Here is a 22,827-nt window from a genome sequence, read left to right as displayed (position 1 = left end):
AATAAAATGAAGGGGAATTTCAACTCGAGGAGAAAAGACCATGGTAATTCTGCCAATGGCTCGTCAACTGGTGGTTCCGGAAACAATAATCAATTTGCAGGATCTAGTGGTTTCCATGAGAGTGCAGAGACTACAAGAAATTTCAACGACCGCCTAGATTACTTACTGGCCAAAAGCATTGGGAGCGAAGTTGTCGCTACAGTCACTTCCGCTGTTAAGTACTCAGGTGTCCTCGTAGCATGTAACTTGGAATCGAACAATGGCTTGGATATTGTGTTGAAGTACCCTCAAATTGTTGATGGGGGGTTTGCTGATAATATTGAAGAACTATCTGAACAATTGGGCGACACTTTGTTGATTAATGGGGCCGACGTGGGAGAATTGGAATTGAAGGGAATTGACTTCGCTGCTGGCGAAAAATCGGAGCAAGCAAAGAAACAGGAGATTGAGGAGCAAACTAAAAAGCCTATTGAATCACAAGAAGGGAAGGCAAACGGTGGTTTCAAGACAGATGTCGACATCTCTCGTGGAAAAGGCGAGGTGAGGGAACGTGAACTACAAAAATGGACTCCGGATGCTGCCGACGAGAGTCTCGAGATTCACAATCAGACATTGGAAGAGTCTTCAGGCACTTGGGATCAATTCTCGGTGAACGAGAAGAAATTCGGTGTAAAATCAACATTTGATGAGCATTTGTATACTACTAAAATCAACAAGAAGGACCCAGACTATGAAAAGAGGTTGAAAGAGGCCGAGAGGATTGCAAAAGAAATCGAGTCTCAAGGATCAGCAGGCAACATTCATATCGCTGAAGACAGAGGCCACATCGTTGATGACTCCGGCTTAGATGAAGAAGACTTGTATTCGGGCGTGGACAGAAGAGGAAATGAACTTTTGGCTGCTTTGAAAACAAATGCCAAACCATCGCCCGCCAAGCCTTCCAAGTACGTAGCTCCAACGCTGAGAGATCAACCACATAATGTTGATCCTGCCATTATCTCATCGATTACTGCCAAGAGTCATGCTAATAAGCAAGCTCCTACTGCAACAGTTTCTGTTAAAGAAGTTAGCGTGCATCGGTCAGCTACACCTTCCTCTAAAGTTACTCATGTCGAAATGCCTACCAAACCAAGTACAAAGACATCGCAAAGGACTGACGTAGCTTCCAAGAAACATGTCTCTAAAGAAGCTCAGATCGAAGAGCTTAAAAAATTCTCTCAAAAGTTCAAAGTTCCGTATGACGTCCCGGAAGATTTGAAAGGCATTTTAAAGAACTCCAGCTTGAAGAGCGATCCCTCTCTCCCACCTAAGCCCTCTGGAAACACCGGTAGTAAGCCCTCCTTGCCCGGAACCCCTGTGGGTGCCAAGCCGGACTTGAGGAAAAACTTGAGCGGTGCTAAGCTTCCTTCCCAAAGTCAGACTCCTACTCATTCTCCGTCTCTCGGTAGAGCAAGTGTTTCATCAAAAAGACGCAGTACAATATCCTTCTTTGGCTCAAAAGCACCTCAACCAGATGAAAAGAAGAAGCAGTCATTTTCCAGAAACTTTAATATGTTCATCAAGGCAAAACAGGCTTATGATGAAAAAGCCAAAAATCTTCAACAGCAGGACAGCGAGAACAAGAGTATGGAACCATTTTTCATTGAGAAACCATATTTCACGGCTCCAACCTGGATCAGCACCGTTGATCAGTCGTATAAGAGCTTGTTTCCTGACGAAAGGTCAGCTATTCAGAGGGCTCAAATTAACTTGCAGCATCGCCAGATGAATTCTATAAACGCTGCCGCCACAGCAGCCGCCGCGAATCAGCAAATGGGAGTCGTCGTGGGCAATATGGTGCGTTTCCCCATGGGACCCGGGGGTTCTCCCAATCCAATGATGAACGGAATGGCAGGAAACATGGGAATGTATATGCCGCTGCAGCCCCAACCAATGTTTTACCCGTCTATGCCGCACATGATGTCGATGATGGGTGGTGGTGAAGAAGGCGGAGGAAGTCCTTCACCTCAGGCTCTGTCTCCTCACATGCCTCCTGCATATTTGAACAATGCACCGGGGTCTCCAGCCATGGGCGCATATGGATACCCAGGCATGCCTTTTCAGCCAATGGCAGGCGGTGGAGCAAATCTAGGAGGTGGTAACGCAAACTACAGACACGGCTACCACCACCATGGCGGTCAGGGTAGTCACGGTCATCGCAGAAATAACCATGATAACCACTGATCTTTCGGTATATAATTTATTAACAGTAATTTAAAGTACTAATCTCAAGCAATGCTTGCACACCCGATTGCCCACTAACGGTCTAGGAAAACCTGTCTTTATACTTGCTCTGTTCTTGGTATGCGTTAATGACATTCTCCGAAGCTCATCGCCTATAAGCAGATTATTTGGGCGCGACTAAAAATCGGTAGTTTCGAAGATCGCAGACTCAGATTGTCTGGAGGTACTTGAGGGGACCGAATTGGCATGTCGACCTTCATACGAGGTCCAGTATGTGGAGTATCAAACTGCCCTTCTCGCCTATGGCGTATAATTGATGGTAGAAGGACTTGCCAGTATGGCCACGTTATGGAGGGTGATGTGGAATTCAACAATGATGACGACGATTTAGCTAGCGCTGGTGTCGTTACAAGAAGACTGAATTTGACAACGGGAGCCACTGGTAGCTTTCAATCGAGTTTTAATGCCTCTCAGTCGCACAATCAGCAGAACCTCACTGGTAGTAAGAAAATACATGGTTACCAGGCCAAAGTGCTGTTCATAAAGTCGTTCCAGCTAGTACTTAGAGCTCAGGCAAAGTGGCTGATACGGGAAATGAACTTCCCACCTGAATTCGAGCAAGTTGTAAAGCTGATATGGATTCACTACCTACAATGGCTAGATAACAGCAATGCAGGACATACCGACGTTGAAGAGCACGAGAGTGAGCGGCAAGAGGACCGCCTTCAGCTGACGGCACTTCAGCTGAGCATGCCCGCGGCTCTCAGTATGCTCTACATGGCCTCAGTTCACATGGGATTGCCAGTCTACACCGCAGATTTTATCAGATGGATCGCTGCAGCAGAACTGCCTTACTACAAAGCCAATTCGCTATTGCCTGAGTCGTGGAAGCAGCAATTGCCCAGCACGTATCTCAGGCTACTTGATGGCGGAAAGCCGCCCGCAGACGGTCACATTTTACTAAAGGTCTCACAGATTTGCTTCAGAACTGCCTTCACCAAGAATTTCAACTGCAAGCTCAGATACGAAGGTCTTGTACTAAGGCTTGTACTACTTGGAACTCTCCCGCCCGAGTTTTACTTGTATACCGTGGAACTGATCAGGCTAGTGGATGAGGCCGACGGCTTTAGACTGATAGAGCACCCGAGGATGTTCTTCACCAAGTACTACCAGTGGCCGGAACTCAGAGTCATCGCCTATTTCCTGCTAACCGTCCGCTGGGTACTGCTCTGCAGCGAAGAGACCTACCCATTGCCATGGATTCTATCGCTCTCGGACAGATCTCAGACGGCAGGTGCCTCTGCAGACCAAGATGCCATATTGGCCAGAATATCGTCAAGCAAGGATGAGTCAAACGTCACCAGCTGGTCACACGATGAGACATCAACCTACCTGCAATGGTTCAAACAGTCGTTTCTCCCATTACAGGCCGAACAAGCAAACATGAGCATCGATCACAGGATTGCCCAAAGAAAACTGCACAAGATATTCCCCATAGAGCCCGGCCTTTCCAGGAACGACGGAAGCGCCAGCCATTCTTCATTCATAGATCAATTGCAAGAAAGATACCTCTATTTCCTGTCTGATGTCGAGTCTCGCTGGAACGATCAAACGATGCCGGACGCACACCAGAGGACCGCTTCCATAGCCAAACTGGAGCAGTCTCTTATGGCAGAAATCGAAAATCAGTTCGCGCTAGCGCGAGAACAAATCACTAGTGCCGTACGCTACATCGCTACAAGATGTTCCCAACTTTCTGCTCAGCGATCATCACGCGGAGCTGGCGACCGAGACTGAAGAATCTCAATCCCCGATTCGATCACCGTTGCCTGACTGCGTCGTATAATTAACGTTTCTGCCGTTTACGCCATCTCACACTGGAGATTCAAGATCCGCAAGAGGAGATGAGCCACGCTAATCAGAGCCCGTCTCGCAGAATCTTCACAGCCCAAGAATCCCGCAAACTTTATCGTCTTCACATTTCCAAGATCTGCTCATTTTCTCACTACGCCTGCTGTCGTTTAGCTTCGCCCAAGTGCAAGTGAAAAATTTACGGAACGACAGCGTTCGATTAGAGACAATTGGCGGAGCATTGAGCCTGATGCGGTACGAACTGACGTCCTCCAGCAGATGAACTATCGTCTACAGGATCTTGATGTGAATTGAACGATGTTCAGGTATGGTTCTTTCTATCGGAGATGTTCGTTCGTGTCAGACCATTTTCTTTTGCTAGGCCTGCAAGCTAGTTGTTCTGCCGAAAAAAATATAAATACAGCACTGGTATTTGCATTGTCGATTGGGATACGGATATATTCGATCGTTAGGACGTCCAAAGGAACCTGTGCAGTTGCCCCAGGGTTTTCTCGAGGAAATAACAAAAAAAATCGCAATCATGGTTGCTCAGGAGTTGCTCAATGCAGATTCGTCTGTGACGTACGATGCTATCGTTATCGGTGCTGGTGTCATCGGCCCTACCGTCGCTACAGGTTTAGCAAGAAAGGGTAAGAAAGTTTTGATTGTTGAGAAGGACTGGGAGATGCCTGATAGAATTGTCGGTGAATTGATGCAACCGGGTGGTTTGAGAGCGTTGAGAAGCTTGGGTATGATCCAGGCGATCAACAACATCGAGGCGTGTCCAGTGACTGGGTACACCGTTTTCTACAATGGCGAGCAGGTGGACATCCCATACCCATACAAGGCTGATTTGAGCCCGGTCGAGAAGTTGGAGGGCTTGGTCAAGGACGGCAATGACAAGGTGTTGGAGGACAGCACCATTCACATTAGAGACTTTGAAGACGATGAAAGGGAGAGAGGCGCGGCTTTCGTACACGGGAAGTTTTTGAACAACCTGAGAAACATGGTCGCAGCGGAAGAGAACGTCACCCGTTTGCAGGGTACCTGTGTGGAAGTGTTGAAGGCCAGAAACAACGAGGTCGTTGGTGCTAAGGTCAACATTGAGGGACGCGGTAAGGTTGACTTCAAGGCGCACCTGACGTTTGTGTGTGACGGTATCTTCTCTCGTTTCAGAAGAGAATTGAATCCTGAACATGTTCCTAGTGTCGATTCTTCATTTATTGGCCTGTCGTTGTGGAACGCAAAGAACCCCGTTCCTATGCACGGACATGTGATCCTAGGTCCCAACCACCTGCCAATCCTGGTCTACCAGATCAGCCCTGAAGAGACGAGAATGCTGTGCGCTTATAACTCTGCCAAGCTGCCAACAAACATCAAGGCATGGTTGACCAAGGAAGTACAGCCTTACGTTCCAAAATCGCTGCGTCCTGCTTTCGATGCAGCTTTGACTGAGAGCAAGTTCAGATGTATGCCAAACTCATACTTGCCTGCCAGACAGAACGATGTCACCGGTCTGTGTGTCATCGGTGACGCTCTAAACATGAGACATCCGCTCACTGGCGGTGGTATGACTGTTGGTTTGAACGATGTCGTCCTGTTGATCAAGAAGATCGGCGACCTTGATTTCAGTGACCGTGAGACCGTCTTGGATGAACTTTTGGACTACCACTTTGATAGAAAGAACTACGACTCTGTGATCAACGTTTTGTCGATTGCCCTATTCGCTTTGTTCGCCGCTGAGAACAAGAACTTGAAATCCTTGCAGAAGGGCTGTTTCAGATATTTCCAAAAGGGTGGCGACTGTGTCGATGTTCCTGTCAAGTTCTTGTCTGGTGTCAACCCAAAACCTTTGATGCTAACTCGTGTGTTTTTTGCCATTGCTCTTTATGCCGTCTACTTGAACATCGAAGAGCGCGGATTCCTGGGTCTGCCTATGGCCCTATTGGAGGGTATCATGATCCTAATCACTGCCACCAAGGTCTTCGCACCATTCCTATACCGTGAATTGTGTGCTTGAGAATATGAACCTGAATTTTTCACTCGGACCCAAAAACCTCTTATGCATTGACTTTTTGTTATCTTCTATGACCAGCCCCAGCCATTATATTTATCATTGCTTGTGATGCAGTTTCATGATTTGTAAGTTAGATAGACGAAACTACCACATTTAATCGAAGTACGTTACATTAAATGCTCATCATTATCCAGTATTCTTGACTTGTCTTTACCCGTCTATAATGAGTAGCCATTAGTGATTAACTGCTAGATAAGACGCAAGGGAACTCTTGCTCAACCACGGTCAATGCGATTAAAGAGCTGAGAACACTATGGAAAGACCGCTTTGGGTTCGTTGGTTGAGAGTTTGGGCTGTAGGTGGTGCGATCATCGCGGGAGGAGCTTTGCTGTTCAAGTATACCACTCCAACAGACGAGCAGCTGATTCAGTCGCTATCGCCTGAGCTGAGATTGCAATACGAGAGGGAGAGAAACCTACGTCAGGCTGAACAGCAAGAACTTATGAAGATCGTGAAGGAGACTTCGCAAAGCGACAGACCGATATGGGACACTGGAGCCATCGAGTCGCCTTGGGAACGAAAGACCAGTCCGCAGTCAAAGAATAGAGCACAGTTTGAGAAACTCAAGGCTGAGCAAGTGCAAAGGCAAGAGCTGGAAAAGATCAGAGAAGAATTAGCTGAGATAAGGCAGCAGACTGCTTCAGAAACTAGCAGGATCGTGGATGAAAGGAGCCAAAAGAGCTGGTGGAAAATTTGGTGACGCAGATTAACGAGTTTTTAATGTACATATCTTAATTATTCAATTGTTTACTGACGAGAAGCCCACTGTGCGAAGCCGCCGTTGGCGAAGGCCTGCAGAGCACTGCCAAAGCCAGAGTTCGCTAATCGACCCACTGCCCCATCTGACTGCTCGGAGGCGCTGTTCAGTTCATCCACGGAATGTACAATGTTCGATATGTTAGTTTCGATGACCATTCCACCCTGAATGATCTCCTCCAGAACGCTCTGCAACGTTTGCCAGTTAAAGATGAGATCCAGTTCGCTCACTTCCGTGAAGCAGCGGTCCAGCGACTCCACAAACGTTTGGATCAGATCCAGAATGGCCAGCTCCGACTCCTGGTCGTCTACTATGAATGTAAAGAACAGCGTTGCGTAGTTCTTATAGATGATCTGAATCTCTTCATCCTCGGGAGAGCGGTCATCGCTCAAAAGTGATGGGGGAGTGGTTAGAAACGAGCTTTGCAGGTCGTTGTTCCTCTGTGACACGAGCTCGTACACCTGTTCCAACAGCAGCTTCTGCTTGGGCAGATCGACCGGGGTGTAAAACTTGACTAATCTGGGCTGCCCTTTCTTGTTGACTGATATCGACGGTTAGTAAACCGGATTTCAAGGCTGTGGATGGCACAACAACATACATATCAACACCGCATGGATCATATCTGGCGATGATTATTTCTGTCAACCGTTTGTGGATGCTAACTGCACTTCAAAGACTTGGCGTTCTAGTAGGAATAACCAACAAAGCAGGGTACATGTACAATAGACCACCAGATAAGGCCGCACAGTGGAAATACGAACTTTGATGCCTAATGTATGGACAGCTTGACATCAGAAGTTTCATTAGCCAACGGTAGTGAAAAAAGATTGCGCAAGCCCGGAATCGAACCGGGGGCCCAACGATGGCAACGTTGGATTTTACCACTAAACCACTTGCGCATAGAATTTGTTGGAGAAAAACAAATTTCAAAAGACCTAATGACCAGTAACTGCTCATTGGACTTTTTTTTTCACTTTGATTGTAGATGAGCAAAGAACGTTAAACTATCGATTCAACTAATGGTTTGATGAGATAAAGCCATTACCATGGGCCTATCCTCTATCTTTGGTGGTGCTACACCATCTCAGCAGCAGACTGTGGATACCAAGCCGGTCAATCCGGTGACTGACAAGCTCAAGGGTCAAATTGTCCAGGAATTAGCTGTTGCTAACGCTACAGAGCTGGTTAACAAAGTAACCGACAACTGTTTTGAGAAATGCCTCATGAGCCCCTACAGTGAAGCCAACGAGCAGTGTGTGGACCAATGCCTCGCCAAGTACATGAGAAGCTGGAACGTTGTCTCCAGAGCGTACATCGCTAGAATCCAGCAGGCTTCGACATCTGGCGAAATCTAGATTACGACTGAATAGCCAGTGTTACTTTCATAGTGGCAAAGCCGATTGCGTAGCAGGCATGATATCTATGCCCTCGTGAATATAAATATACATATGAATGCCTAAATTCGGGTCGATGGACCCATCACGTCCCCGATTCGTTCGTCCCAACTCTTACTCGTCATCTTCATCATCGTCTGCGCCCTGCAATTGCTTCTTGACGTCCGCCCATAATTTACCTTTGTTGTGGTTCTCGTACCAACTGGTGACAGCACTGTCGAATGTGGCCTGGAAGAGGAAAGCGGATGCGAAAACAGTTCCAACGAACGCAGAGTTTCTCTTGAACAAAACCTTGTAAAGCGTAGAAGAAAAGGACTGGTTATAAGCTCTTTCGTTAGTATTCAATATCTCGGGGAATTCGATGCCACCATGTGCGATCCATGACATTAACATACCATTGCGTAAGCTTATTAGATGTCTTACAAGCACTGATCTTGCCAATTAGCGTTTGGCCTTGGTGGTCTCACCGTGAGCTTTATAATATCACCTAGCTATGCTGATGAACCGTTAATTCCAGTGCCCCTGCGAGATGCTTGGAATGAAATTTTTCCTTGACGCCATTGGGTCGTCGAACGTGATACATATACCAATCAATTGTACCTGTACTATATGATATTGTTTATATACTGGCTTGGCGGCCTAGTTTGGTGGAATATCTTCATTGCTGTCATCCTGAGGATGCTCCTCCATGGCATCGAGAACCTCATCGTCCTCTTCCGGCTCCTGTACGATGTTTCTCCGTAAATTGACGCCTCCGAACTGTGGAGGAAAGAATTGTAGAAGCGGAGTGGCAAATTGCGCATCTTCTGCATTGATGCCGTTCTCGACCGCGTTCTGGAAGTTCTCAAAGACCTGTAAGAGGCCGCGGACGTTGCCACCCTCGGTACCTGCGCCGAAGAAGGCTCCTTCCATATCCGCGAGACGGTCTTCGGCCATATCGATGTCTCTCTCGTCGTCGTCGCTGGAGTGACCGCTGTAGAGTTCTGCGTCCTCGTCATCGTCTTCATCGGCGTCTTCGTCATTGCCGGCAGCGGGCGGCCGTCTGGGACGGGGATCCCTGTTGAACGTTAGAAAGTAGCCGTTCGAGAGAATGTTCACACGGAACTCGTCACCCATTACTCTGCTGATGTAACCAGGGATCTCGTTATTGATCCAGAGACTGTTCAGGAACTCATATCTTTTGAGGTTTAGAACCGTCAAATCACCACGCTTCATGGCGTTCCGGCCTGCTTCACCGTGCGAATTCAGGTACGGAGCGCTTATGTATATCGTCGATGGCGGTTGCGACAGGAAGAGGCAGACTTCGCTTGTGTTTGGGATTAAGAACGCTCCGAAGGTCTTGAAACAATATTTCTGGAGATGCTTTGACATCTCATGACGGTCGGGCCTCTGATGGACTTTCACACCGCAGGTAAGGCAAATCTTGAAATCTAGTCTGTTATGAACATTTTGTAGATGGAGCGAATGTTCTTCTCGCAGCTTGATTTTCTTCGAGTTGGTAATATACGTGTTCAGATACTTGGCCAAGTTAATCATCTTCACCACAGCGCAATTCTCGTAGGGGATATCGTTCAGATATGGGTCATCATTTGGCTTCATGTTAGGAATCCCTCGGCTCAGGAGCTCTTCCAGCGTATCAAAATCTGTAAGTGCACACACAACTTGATCGACGTACTCAGGTAGCGGAAGAGCGGATTTTTCCACCATATTGATGCCATTGACCACCAGCTCTTCCTCCGAATCGCTCAGCAAATCATGGAAAACCCGCACCATAATCAAACAGCGCCTCAATGTTGGTAGCATATTCTTCAGTAAGCAGGTATATGCAAGTTCATAGGCCTGTCGAGAAAGATCAGGGTCGCTGACACCTAAAGCACATGTCCTTCTCAAAGTCTCCGCCATAGTAGACGATTCAACGCTGTACAACCTGCCACATTTCTCTCCTTTGGCAAACATCTTACGAATGTCCGCACCAGCGATCCCCTTGATGAACTCGACAACCAGTTGCTTAGAGTACGCTGCCAAAGCCTGTCCTATGGACTCCCTCAGCGGCTCTTGCGAGAATAAACATCTCTTGACGATGTACTGGAAGATTTGATTCTGGTTCCAGACGACGCCATCCTTCGCAACATAAGGGTCATAGTCGGGATTTGGTTTACCGATACCGTAACACATCAGCACAATACAGATCAACGTATTTTTCAGAGTCTTGTACTTTTGCTCTTTAGAGTTCAGTAACGTTAAATTTGGAGATGCATCCAGCCTGGAAGAAATCTCGAACATCGAAATCGTGTTTGCCCAATGAACACCAAGTATGAAGGCTGTATCTTTGCTTTCAAATCCTGGCGCCTGACGAGCTGCTTTGTCATACGAGTGAGAATGTGAGGTAACTAAGTTGAATGTCGAATAAACGTTTTTGAAATCCGCGGCACTGAAGGACTCGAAGAGGCGAGAGAGGATTTCAACTGAAACGCCTTGATTAACCAAGTTATCAACCGACAATCCTGTGTCTTGTTTAGAGGTGCGCCTGATGGGCAGCACACAATTCGAAAAGGTTTGGCAAAGTGGACAGATGAAGGCATTTGAAGAAAACCTCTTTTTCTGAACGTAACGCTTAAAGCAGGAGTGATGGACGCTATGATTACAGGAAACCAAAACTTTCTTGGAACCCTTATTGCTGTTGTCTCGAAGACTTCCCAATGTTTTGTCATTGTTATATGTCAACCTATCCTCGTCATTGAAGAACCCGTTCCATTCAGAGGCGAACTCTTCAACATCAAAAATGTTACCTGGCCTGAGAATAGGAGTATGGTCGTGGTACGCCGGCACAACAAAAAGGTCTGTTGATGTGTCATCCTGGCATAATGCACAAGTAAACTCTTCAAACTGCTGAACCTCGACACCTTCCATGGCGACGTCATCATCTGTCTTATTTTGGCCCCACAACTCAGATTCGTTTTCCTTCATGAATTTTGATTGCTGGCTATTGAATTTCGCTAGTAGTTTCTCCTGTCTCTTTTTGATCAATCTCTTCTTCCGTAGTTTGTCACTTTCGCTCGAGTGCACATCACGATTCATCTTTTTTGCCATGAATTCAGTGACACAGTTTTCTCCGAAGCTGGATTTCAACGAGTCAGTTATCTCTTCAGGTCTCCTCTCCATCATGCATTCTAGCAAGTAGTTCGCCTTCTTCTTCGCATCTTCCGAAAAGACATTCCGTTTCGTGTTTGAAATAATCAAAAGTTGATTGCAGATAGGCTTTGAGATATAAGCTTGTGGAATCGAATTTTTTCCGTTGACTAATTCATCGTTCTTAAAAATACCATGAACCAGATGGAGCAGCTCATATAAAAAGGTTCCCTCTTCATTATCGATGCATACCTGCAGCAATTTGTATATTAGCTTGGCAAACAGGTCAGTTCCCGTGAATCTACCAAGCTCATGAGATTTTTTATCCAGATACTCAGGTGAAATGATCTGAGGATGTATAATATCTTTGAACTCGCCAAATTTTCTCTGAGAAAGATGCGTCTTTATTATGGCGGCGCTTGACTCAAACTCATTCTCCATGTTTAGTAATTTTAAAGGATCTACTACAGCATATAGTTTCTCCTTTAACTTGAAGACTCCACTATCTGCCAGACCTTTTGGCTCTACAAAAGTCGAAACTTCTTGCAGAGCAGTGTCAAATTCCGTAGTATCTTCTGTCAAATAATCCGGCATGGATCTTAGAAGTTTCGAATATGAGAGCGGTTTGCTGAATAAGCTGTAGATGATAGCACTCTTGATGTGGTACATTCTGCGCTCCTTGGCGGAAGAATATGTTTTAAAGAAGGATCGCTCTGTCAAAACTTGATAGACGAAGGCAATAAACTGTTGTACCATGGGTATAATCTTGTCTTCGTACGCCGTATGCTTGAAGTCTACTTCGCCAGTGTACCAATCAAGTAATGCCCATCTATCAAGCATATTATAGATCACTCTCGGTAGATCATCATTTTCACGCAGAAGCACAAGCTGGTTTAAGTGAATGTCTCGAGCATAAGAGCTCAACTCTGGATTGTTTTTGTAATACTTCGATTGATGTAAAACAGACATCCCGTTCCTTACCCAAAAACCTACGAAGATTTGGGCGCAAAGCACAATTGACCTCAATGAAAAATCCGATATCATAAGAAAATCCGAACAGTAGCTCGTCGCTCTGAGGGCCGACTCGAGATTACATTTCTCAATCAAAAATGAATACAGTGTATGAACTGGGTTCATAAATGCTACTCTTTGCTTGTGAACCTCGAATTTAATGATCTCTCTAGAGTCGGAAGTAAGCTTATAGGTCAAAGAACGATGACCTAAAAAGGTAGTCAGCAACTCCACTGCGTTCAGCAACAAGCCCTCATTGATCTTCTCCTTCGAATTTTCCAGCACCTTTGCAATCGTTTGTATGATGCTGTAGATAGAAGTCGTATACTCCAGATATGGAATGAAATGCTGATCCTCATGTAACACATGCTCGCCCTCCTTTCTCTTTATTTTATAAGCTCCATTGAATAATTTGCACAAAGTTACAATTGAAATGAAGTTTTCAGGTTTCAAAATAATGTTCCCGTCCGAAACCTTGCTCAGCAAAGTTTCGACTGCATAAAGGCCTTGTTTGAAGGAAATGCTATAGCTTTTCGTCGGATTGGTTTTTTGTACCTTCTGCCATATAAGGAGGCCTCCATCGACCTTGGAAAATTCGGTAAATATATCTATGACTGACCAGAGGATATCTTTGAAACTGCCCATGCTGAAAATCATACTGGCATCTTTAGGGCAGGTAAAAAGCTGCACCACACACTCGCGTAGCACAGTCAATAAGGGCTCACGATCCATGAAAGCTACCGATCTCGTAATGTGGTTAAATATCTCTACCACCTGCTTGCAAAAGAGGGGCTTATAATAGACGTCGGATGATAAAGTCGGAATGATAACACTCTGAAGATCTTTCCTCAATTTTTTCCAATATCTGTTATCGAAGTAGAATATTAGTTGCAATCTACTGTTCGAGTAATGTCTATGAGTTGGGGCGATAACTTTGTTTAGAGTATTTGATATGCTGTGTGTGTCGGTTTCATCCAGTTCCTTATGATGACCCAAAGGGATGCAATTGCCTTGCCCTAAAATTGATAGATCAACAAACCTATACGGATCTGATTCGTTAAATTTCGAACTGAAGTACTCACGAATAATAGGAGTAACATCGACAGTTTCGGATGCCCTATCGTATTCTGCACATAGTACTTTACCCATGGCCGACCGGAAGACACTTTGGAATGCTGGGATTGGAATTTTCAGGCAATAACTTAGCCACAGTATGCAGTATTTACAAGTTTCTTGATGGATATACTCGGACCACGAGGTTAAAGTTGCACTTAGGCCGTTCGTCTGCACAGCAAAAAAACCTCCAATCACAGACGATAGCTCTTCAGAGCATTTCAGCAGGGCACGCCCTTCACCATCGATTCTCGATGTCAGTACGTCTGTGTGCTTGTTATCTGGAACCCCTTGTCTTAATGCTGTTGTAGCTTGAGAGTAATTATGGTACTCGTCATTGTATATGATTACAGTGTAATTCTTAAGATCTGCCTGACTTGATGGGTCGCCTCTTGCGGTTTCTAAGTTCATAGCCTCCTTCTCCCTCAAAATGGTATCATTCTTGTATGCCAGTGCTTCCAAAAACTGTGCTCTCTCCGCCAGTTTGCCCTGTTGGATCATCTCTCGCAATTTCAGTGTAATATCCTTCTGTAAAGTGGGCAGCGGTTCCACATTCTGATTGAAAACATCAATGAAATGATCAAAAACTTCTATCAGGACGATCTCCAAGATCTCTTGCATGTCCTGTCGTAGGAAGACGTCGCCCGACTCGTCGTTCTCGCGGTTCGACTTACCATTCCGTGCTTCTTCTTCTGCCTTACAATGCAGCTCGTTATGCCACGCCTCTTTATCGCCACAGTCACAGATACCAGTGTTGAAGTCAGAACAGATGTCCGTGTACACATGATGATTCTCATGATCCGCTGCATTGAAACAGTAGATGCACAGAACGCAAGTGTCATCATATCCGCACTCGTGACATCTGTATATCGGCTCACCGACTTGAAATTTTCTTCCACAGTTTCGACCAGAATGTTGATGCACATTACTCAGCTTACTATCATTGATCCTATAGAACGGAAGTCGAGGTTCCTGCTCGTCAATAGCTACAGCTTCTTCGTAAGTCTTGGGAAAAGGCACCGCAGCGATACTGGTGATACTGTCATCTTCTGGAAACATCAACGGCAAAGTCTCACCTTTCCTGGAGATCAAGAAGAAAAGATAACTGAAGATATGTTCCTTCAAAATCCTATCCATTTCAAACCTCTCAGGTGGCCCCCGAACATCTTTGAAGACACGATTACCATGAATCGAGGACAAGAACTGTCTCAAATGATCTCGCACCTCCAAAACCACAGGATCTTGATACATCTCTATAACGACTCAATGTAAAGCTTCTTCCTTCAATCAATGATGCTTAAACTTGACAGAAGCCGAAAGCTTTGATAACTAAACTAGTTTAAATTGCGATGCGCTTCCCTTGCTGTTCTGACACCGTTTCGACAATGGAAAGTTTTACGCTAAAGTTGGGAATCAGGTAATATAAGCTCCGAATGTGTCCAACAATTGGCGAACTAATCCGCTGCAGGATGATTACAGAATTCTTCCTAATTTCTCCTAAGGTTCCTGTGTTTGCTGCTACTTGATATCAAAATTACGGTCCGGCTCTTGCCACTCCTTAGGCTGTCGTTTAAAGTGACGCAAGCCTAAGCTTGGAGGTGTGGCAGCTTAACCTTAACCACTTTGAAGGTCTCATTCTGCAAGGTACTCCGTATTATAGGACGGACTCAGATACTTGCAAACAGGTCCCAAGACTGTACCGGGCTAGTTATCAGGTCAAATACCAAACGACAAAGGTTCTAGACCCCATGACTTTCCTACGTGGAGAAAGGTCTCTATAGAATTGTAATTAAAATGCCCTAAGTTGTATGGGGGCAAGAGATCTTCTTGACACTACAAAACAGCTGCCAATGTGGTTAAAGCTCCATTAGTAATACCGGTTGAAATCTCTAATTAAATTCTCAATGGCCGGGTAATATAAATAAGGGCCGGTGGCGGCGGCAAATCTTCCTAATCAGCGTTATAAACAACTAATCATCAGAATGCAAGGCATTTATAATGGCAAGATCTGTCAGCGAATCAATCGAAGTACTGCTGAGTGTCGTCGGTGAGCGGACAAGAGCGGTGCCGGATGGATTTGAATGGTGGTATTGCCAATATCCGAGATTTCCTGGTGCATCTTCCGCGTCTGGCGCGATACGACTATGACGAGGCAGTAAGCTATATGGTGTGGAAGGTGCTTAGCCTTTCAGTCGAACAGGGAGGCGAGAGGATCGACTGGGGTTCGATTGTCAATGTGATGGGGTCTCCAAAATGGAGAGATGGCACGTATCGGAGTGTCCTGAAGGATTGTTCGTGGAAGCATAAAGCGCTTGAGACCGCCCGAAAGGGCCATTCACACGCGGGAACTATGTGCAACCGGCAGTGTTATCCGCCAGAGACTGTTTATTACTGCTTCACTTGTACTATGAATCCGCTGTATGAAATATGTGAATACTGTTTCGATAAATCCAGGCATGAAGGGCACGTCTACACAGCAAAAATGGTTGTTAGACCTGAGGGTCGAGTTTGTCATTGTGGGAATACTTTTGTATTTCCGGAATCTCATTGTTTGAGTCAATGCAAGGAGGAACAGAACAATGCATGTCCTGAAGCGTCCGAAAGCCAAGATTCATTTGAAGAACATATTGTGCCTACAGTCAGCGCTGTTTGTAATTACTTGATTGATATCACGGTGTATTTTCAAGAAAAGGAGGGATTGGCTAGTCCGCTGGATAATGCATGTTATGGCAGGTCGAGGTTCGACCCATCGGCGAAGCCTGAGATCTATCTAGAAGATTCAAGGGGAAACATTTGCGATAGAATACCCGAAGATGAGACAGAATGGGCTTTACAGATAGATGAGGAGGATTGCCAGATGTGCTATATGGATCTCGCCGCCAAAATTGGCAGAATACTCAACAAACCCCTTGAATATGCTGTGAGCATCACTAGTGTGTTAGAGAATGGCGGCCCCTCTGTTACGGTCGTCAAGTCTCGAGATCGCACCAAAATCGAAAAGATCTCATCTAAATTTACCAGCGAAGGTGCCACAAATCATATCCGAGAAACAAAGGATACTTTCAAAAAAAGTTTGGTTGATGATCTTGTTCATTGGTTGTATTTGTTCTCCATCAAAGAAGCAAATTCCTTGCAAATTAAGAAAGCCTTGAGACTGTCTTTCCTAGAAGCATGGGAGCCAGGCCTGGTATCAAACAAGCTCGCCCTCGACTGCCTCAATCCGTTTATGTCTAAGATTAACCTACTGGGAGGATTTTTAATCTCAGAAGAGCAGCGAGATACATTCCCTTGGTTTACGCCGTGGGAGTTCTCAGACATCAACGACCTTTCAGTTAGGGAGATCTTGCTGAAATACAACAAGAGATTAGCATCTACCAATATTCCAAATGCGGTCTCAAGATACCACACGCTTCATGGCTCTAGGTTACAGTATATTCTGGTCGGTTTAGCTGATATACTAACAAAGCTCTCCAAAAACAGAATGCTCAAAGTGATTTCTTCTTTATTCGCCATAATGGATAATACGAAGCAGTTTCTTGCTTCTCAATACCTGGACGTCTATCTTGCAGTCCTTTACAGCACAGTTGCATCGGACCTCACGGGGTTCAAAGTCTCTTTAATGGGGACACTTTCTCAGCATATATTCCAAGACCCTAGAAACGCCAATCTTGCAATCAGGCGTGGGTTTATTCAGCGCACTTTGCGCTTTGCATTTACATTAATGGCATTTAGCCCGGAGGATCTTTCAGCTTATCTACCGATTCCGCTCTACTACAGCTGCAAATTACCAAGTGAAAGCATACGAAATAGGCGAACCATAATATGCTTGAAGGACATTTGCATGCTGATGTCTACTAATACAATACCCGATGAGTTACTTAAAGATGAGGAAATATTAGCGGTTATCATTGAGTCTTTCGCAGCATTCAATAAGATTCTACCATTGAAAAGGGAAACATCGGAGCACGTAGAGTTCGAGAATTTCGATTTCTCCTCGTATTATTTTTTTTTCTCATCCATTTTGGTACTGACTGATGGTTATGTTCACAGCATCTCTCTACTATCTGATCTTGAATCTCGCCGGGGCTTTATCTCAAAACTTTTGACCATTGCGATGGATAAAGAGCTAGAAATTCTTTCAAAATTACGCAGGAGTTATTCAAATTCGTCTTTGAGCGACATCAAGTGCCGCTGCAAACTAAAAATGGACGGGCTCCCGTTAGTGAAAGAAAAGATATGCAATTACGTCGGTCATGTCATTAATTTCCAAGTTGGTGTCGACACTCAGAACTTTTTCAACCCCATGTCGTACCTATTTAGGTTCGTTCTGCAATGGAGCTGTTGCGGCAAGTACACACCACTTCCCGATATATCTAGGAAATACTTGGATTTCAGAAAACTCATTCAAGATAAAGCTAAGGCGCTCTACGTTTCAGAATCTGCGTTGTCGACATTGGTTCTTATTGGGCAGATAAGCGTTGGCTTCTGGGTTCGGAACGGGACGCCGATCACACATCAGGCCAGGATGTACACCACATATAGCATCCGTGAATTCACTTATATGAGTGATATATTCAACGTTCAGTTTAGTATGGCGATGGCCGATCCTAATGAGTTTATTGTGACATACCTTGCTAGATGGGGCCTCAAGCATTGGTCGAACGGCTTTCCAATGGGTGACTACCCTGATTTTGAAACGACGGTGGCGATGGTGAATCAATGTTGCTTGTTACTAATTCGATTGTTCTCACAGACCAAGTTTCTGACTGTCGTATCTTCAGTTGATGGCTTTGAAAAGACGCTACGCGGCGAGATCGTTCACGCTCTATGCTTCAAGAGCTGCAGTTATTCTCAAATAATGAATTCTCTGCCGGAGCACATAACAAAACATGCCGCATTCGATCTTTACCTGGAAAAGTACACCGATTTTATTGCCCCAGCAGGGGTAACGGACTCCGGAGTTTACACGTTGAAAACAGAGTATACGAACGAAATCGATCCTTATTTTATAGGACTATCTTCTAGCAAAAGATACGAGGTGGAAAAAAGCATTCGAATGTCTATGGCTTTGAGGGAGAAAATCGACTACGAAGATACATTTATTCCAGCTCCGAAAACCATTGATTCTTTGAAATTTACGCCATATTGTGAGCTTTTCGCTATTTCGTCTGTTGAAACGTTTGGGACTTTTTTAAAGAACACATTGGATCATATTAAGAAGTATGAATGCGACACCCTCCTTCCGACCGTTCTTCACCTAATTCACCTTTGCATCGTCAATAATCTTGATGCTTTCAGCAAGATCTTTTGGCATGAGTTCGGCTCTCTGGACACAGAATTTTGCTTTTACCATAGTATTGGTTCCATCTTATACAGTTTTCTTTTGCAGGAGAACTGCCTACAAGTGCATGGAAAGATTCGAGAAATATTTAAATATATGGTTAAGAATGTACCTCATGTGGATGCCGACAGTTACCTCCGCGAACAAGTCCCTTCTTTTGATTCTGATATTCTCTGGTCTTCCAAAGCTATAAGAAATAACAAGGACGGAGAGCTGGAAAGGAAGAAAAACCTAGCGAGGATGAAGAAGGAAAAAATGATGAGGAAATTAGCCAAGCAGCAGATACAATTCATTGATAACCATAACTTTTCAGCCAGTGACGAAGAAATTTGCAAAGAGTCATCCGCAGATTCAACTACGAGCTCTCAGCAACACCTTGAAAACTCCAATGAAGATCCATGCGTTTTCTGCAAAATGCCGAGTGAGGATGATGTGTTTGTTTATTTTTCCTATCAAGAGCAAAACATCTGTGAATGTAGAGTCGACTTTACTACGGAACGTAGCTGGAATAATACTATGACTAGATCAAGTGAAGGCTGCAATTTCGATTGGATGAAGCAAATATTTAATAGTAAACGCACCACACAATTGACTAGTCAAGCCTCTGTTTTGAGAACATGCGGGCATGGTTCTCATATTTCATGCTTGGCGAACCACATGAAGGCAATTCGTGCAACTCATAATCAGACGACTAAAAATATACCTGTGGCTTTCGGATTTGGTTTGCTTTATTGTCCTTTGTGCAATGCGCTGTGCAACTCATTTTTACCACATCTTGCAGGACTTGAATGGCATTACTCAGAAGACTACTCTAGGAACAAATCTCCGAAATCAACTGGTTGCATGGAATCTTCGCTGCTGTCCACTGGTATCAAGGCTGCCAAAGTTTTTCAGGATTTGCAGTGGGAACCCAATGGATCGACCAACAACCTTGCAGATGCGGTAAGTTATCTTCTCGTTAATACAATTCGCAATGCCGAGCTAGGTTTGAGACCAGATGATGGCCTTTCAATGGATAGGGTCTCAAGCCAGAAACTTCGGACCCTGGAGCTTCTATATGCATTAAGAAATGTTATCAAAGACCAATCCGTCAATGCGCATCCTTCATTAGGAGATCTTCCCGGCTGGTATGACTGTCTTTCTGAAAAGTTTGATTGCGACTTACTAGTGTCTGGCAGCTACTTGATTGATCAATATATTTCGGGCAGCAAAGAAGAGGGTGTTGAAAAGCGAGTGGGAATTTATCCTCCCACAATTTTCCACGAACTAATCAAGAGAAAAGTATTTCGAGATATACTGCTTATCTCTAAAGGGTTGGTAGATGAAAGCTTCCGCCTCGATACCCTCGAAAAGGCCGTGGAATCGAAAGAAACTGACGGAAATGAATCTCGAATGGAACAAAGTTGCATAGCTATGATACTTCGAGAATTTTCATCCTTTTTGGAGCCGGAAGCAGAGCGTTCCGCGGTGAGTCCCCCAATGGTAGAGTATGTTCATCATCTTCTCATTGGATCCTTGACAGTTTTCCTCAGAAGATTATGCATCATGTATCATATTAGGTCTGGGCCACGCGCGGATCGTAATTGCATGTCTGCCAGTTGCAGGCCCGTGGACTTTTATATCTGCTACCTGAACCTGCAGCCAATGAGGGTGACACTACAGCGCCTTATTGATGAAGATTTTGATACTACATTAAATTCGATCAAGCAGAGCTTCGTGGGCCATCGCTCTCAGACCATCCTAAGGACCCCCAAATGCATGTCACTGAGTAGTGCAGAACCACTTCATTTAGCTCCCCTCCCAAGCTCATTATCTGCATTTTTCAGATCAGAAGATGATAACATCACACATAGAGCACTTAAGCATGAAATTGCTGTGTGTTTATTCTGTGGGACTGCGTGTCGAATTCAAAAACCGATAGCATTACATAAATATGCCATCGGTGTTTGCACTAATCATGTCCGGAACGTTTGTCCGGTGATCTCAACTTATGGCGCCTTTCTTCTGATTCGAAGCAATGCTATATATCTTGCCTACGGTCAAAGGGGGTCATTCTATCCCGCACCCTACCTGCACAGACATGGAGAACCTGATGAAGACTTGAAGTATAATTCTCCTGTTTACCTAGACGAGACAAGATATGAGCACCTGAAGAGTGGAGTCATTCTCGAGAATATGATCCCGCATATTGTCCACAGATTGACAGAGAACAATTCAGATCTTGGCGGTTGGGAAACTATGTAAGAAGTGGATATCAGTTTTACGGAGTACCAGCATCTTTTAACTAGAGATCCTACGTTATACTTTATCTAAGTGCCAACGGCCTTTAGTGGTCATGTAATCAACAGCACCAAGAACCATGAAGAAGAACACAAAATTGTAATATGATGGGTCTACCCAAGAACAGCTTCTTTTATTTTCTCTGCGACCTTTTCAACAGCGTCATCCCCGTCCTCAGTAGGGCTCTTGCCATTTTGGTTTTGAGATCCAGGGTATCTAGTTCCCTTGTTCTTAGGCTTCTTGGCCTTCTTAACCTTCTCCGGTTGAGCCACTGGGTAACCCTTCTCTTGCGCTTCCTGAAATTCTGGATTAGATGCAAACTCCTTTCTGATTGGCTCTAACAGTTCGATAATTGCATCAGAAACACCAGTTTTCAGATCTGGTGGTGATAGCTTTTGGTCTTTGAAGTCAGCCTGCAACTGCTCGAACGATGTGTAAGTGATTGGGCCACCAAACTTGTCAGGCCTATTGATGAAGAACTCAAAATGCTCGCTGCCGAACTTTAGCTCTTGGATTGGACGAACCACGTATTGGATGAAAGCCAAAAGACCGTTATCTTCAATGATACCAGGACTACAATATGCGCTGTTGATCTTTTTTTTCACTTGCTTTGGCTCCTCGAGCAAGTCAATCTTTGAGTTTGGATCGGAAGCAGACATCTTACCGCCCTGAGCCAAGCCCGGAACCATCGGGTTCATCAAATGTGCTCTCTTTTTATAACCTAGGCTTGGCAAATTTTCTTCTGCCAGCACGAAGATCTTTCTCTGGTCCACACCACCGAACTGAGCGTCACAGTCTAAGAACTGCTCGTCCAGCGCCTGCATCAAAGGGTAAACCAACCCACTCAACAAAGGATTGGCCACTTGCTTAACAACATCCGCACCGGCTCTCTTTGCATCGTTCTGAGACACCATATTGGACAGTCTAAAGACGTCCATCGTGTACTCTGCAGATAGCTGGTATGACGACCCGACGACAAACTTCAGCTTCTCAATCGGAACATTGATGCTCTTCAAGATAGCTTTGATCGCAAATTCGTAGTATTTGGCTCTGTAGTTCACAACTTCCAAAGGTGCCTTCATGTTATCCAAGAAAGCATGCAAGTCCGCCAGTAGCACAGTAACATGGCAGCCCGCCTTCAAGAAATCTGCCAACTTCGTCATCGGAACAAAGTAACCACAGTGAGGTCTCCCAGTGGGCGCCGTTCCCCAGTACAACTTCAGAGGTCTCTTCTCCACTTCCAACACATTCCTGATAATTTGTGGATTTAGCACCTCTTGTAAATTCTTGGTGATCAGATTGAAACTCTCCTGCGGATCCATTGGCGCGGCAGTCATTTCTACTTGTCAGCACTCAATTTATCTGCAATAGTACACGGCAAAACACCTCTTATGTGACTATCTCTGACTATCTTCCAGTTTTATATCAAGTTCGAGAGAAATTTCACCATGGCTGTCTTGAAGTCATCGCTACTAAAAATTTTTCCACAACAAAACACACACATATAGAGAAGTGAAGAAAGCTTCAAGGCCATTGGCAAGTACCTCTGCCATGGCTAGCATCAGGTAAAGTTACTGCTTCCCGGAAGCTGCACCCTCAAAATCCTCCCTCAGGCCCGCGATGATACAGATCCATCCTGAGTGGTCCAGCG

At 45.0% G+C, this 22,827-nt stretch overlaps 10 protein-coding genes and 1 non-coding gene across 11 annotated transcripts; 6 read left to right on the top strand and 5 right to left on the bottom strand.

The window, feature by feature from the left end:
• Nucleotides 1-6: 6 nt before the first annotated feature.
• PBP1 (Pbp1p) lies at nt 7-2,223 on the top strand (the record flags this gene model as incomplete). The annotated part of the gene is made up of 1 exon (XM_037284323.1): nt 7-2,223. One exon carries the CDS (start codon nt 7-9, stop codon nt 2,221-2,223), a length of 2,217 nt encoding a protein of 738 aa, XP_037140219.1.
• A 246-nt stretch (nt 2,224-2,469) lies between these two features.
• RRN7 (Rrn7p) lies at nt 2,470-4,020 on the top strand (the record flags this gene model as incomplete). Its single annotated transcript, XM_037284322.1, has 1 exon — nt 2,470-4,020. One exon carries the CDS (start codon nt 2,470-2,472, stop codon nt 4,018-4,020), a length of 1,551 nt encoding a protein of 516 aa, XP_037140218.1.
• A 595-nt stretch (nt 4,021-4,615) lies between these two features.
• ERG1 (squalene monooxygenase) lies at nt 4,616-6,094 on the top strand (the record flags this gene model as incomplete). Its single annotated transcript, XM_037284321.1, has 1 exon — nt 4,616-6,094. The coding sequence occupies one exon, from the start codon at nt 4,616-4,618 to the stop codon at nt 6,092-6,094; it is 1,479 nt and encodes a 492-aa protein (XP_037140217.1).
• A 310-nt stretch (nt 6,095-6,404) lies between these two features.
• On the top strand, nt 6,405-6,851 carry CBP4 (Cbp4p; the record flags this gene model as incomplete). The annotated part of the gene is made up of 1 exon (XM_037284320.1): nt 6,405-6,851. One exon carries the CDS (start codon nt 6,405-6,407, stop codon nt 6,849-6,851), a length of 447 nt encoding a protein of 148 aa, XP_037140216.1.
• Nucleotides 6,852-6,898: 47 nt separating this feature from the next.
• Nucleotides 6,899-7,528, bottom strand: APS3 (Aps3p; the record flags this gene model as incomplete). The annotated part of the gene is made up of 2 exons (XM_037284319.1): nt 6,899-7,449; nt 7,507-7,528. 2 exons carry the CDS (start codon nt 7,526-7,528, stop codon nt 6,899-6,901), a joined length of 573 nt encoding a protein of 190 aa, XP_037140215.1.
• A 208-nt stretch (nt 7,529-7,736) lies between these two features.
• HG536_0Etrna11G lies at nt 7,737-7,807 on the bottom strand. Its single transcript has one exon. It is a non-coding gene; the product is annotated as a tRNA-Gly (tRNA).
• Nucleotides 7,808-7,954: 147 nt separating this feature from the next.
• Nucleotides 7,955-8,263, top strand: TIM13 (protein translocase subunit TIM13; the record flags this gene model as incomplete). The annotated part of the gene is made up of 1 exon (XM_037284318.1): nt 7,955-8,263. The coding sequence occupies one exon, from the start codon at nt 7,955-7,957 to the stop codon at nt 8,261-8,263; it is 309 nt and encodes a 102-aa protein (XP_037140214.1).
• Nucleotides 8,264-8,416: 153 nt separating this feature from the next.
• Nucleotides 8,417-8,700, bottom strand: QCR9 (ubiquinol--cytochrome-c reductase subunit 9; the record flags this gene model as incomplete). The annotated part of the gene is made up of 2 exons (XM_037284317.1): nt 8,417-8,617; nt 8,698-8,700. The coding sequence occupies 2 exons, from the start codon at nt 8,698-8,700 to the stop codon at nt 8,417-8,419; spliced, it is 204 nt and encodes a 67-aa protein (XP_037140213.1).
• A 241-nt stretch (nt 8,701-8,941) lies between these two features.
• On the bottom strand, nt 8,942-14,806 carry UBR1 (E3 ubiquitin-protein ligase UBR1; the record flags this gene model as incomplete). Its single annotated transcript, XM_037284316.1, has 1 exon — nt 8,942-14,806. One exon carries the CDS (start codon nt 14,804-14,806, stop codon nt 8,942-8,944), a length of 5,865 nt encoding a protein of 1,954 aa, XP_037140212.1.
• Nucleotides 14,807-15,626: 820 nt separating this feature from the next.
• On the top strand, nt 15,627-21,140 carry UBR2 (putative ubiquitin-protein ligase UBR2; the record flags this gene model as incomplete). Its single annotated transcript, XM_037284315.1, has 1 exon — nt 15,627-21,140. One exon carries the CDS (start codon nt 15,627-15,629, stop codon nt 21,138-21,140), a length of 5,514 nt encoding a protein of 1,837 aa, XP_037140211.1.
• A 149-nt stretch (nt 21,141-21,289) lies between these two features.
• Nucleotides 21,290-22,513, bottom strand: TYS1 (tyrosine--tRNA ligase TYS1; the record flags this gene model as incomplete). Its single annotated transcript, XM_037284314.1, has 1 exon — nt 21,290-22,513. The coding sequence occupies one exon, from the start codon at nt 22,511-22,513 to the stop codon at nt 21,290-21,292; it is 1,224 nt and encodes a 407-aa protein (XP_037140210.1).
• Nucleotides 22,514-22,827: the final 314 nt, after the last annotated feature.

This window comes from Torulaspora globosa, chromosome 5, assembly GCF_014133895.1.
Source record: "Torulaspora globosa chromosome 5, complete sequence".
In the NCBI taxonomy this organism is placed as follows: Eukaryota; Fungi; Ascomycota; class Saccharomycetes; order Saccharomycetales; family Saccharomycetaceae; genus Torulaspora; species Torulaspora globosa.
The sequence above is the reverse complement of the archived record's forward strand: the minus strand, read 5'-3'. Positions and strand labels throughout refer to the sequence as shown.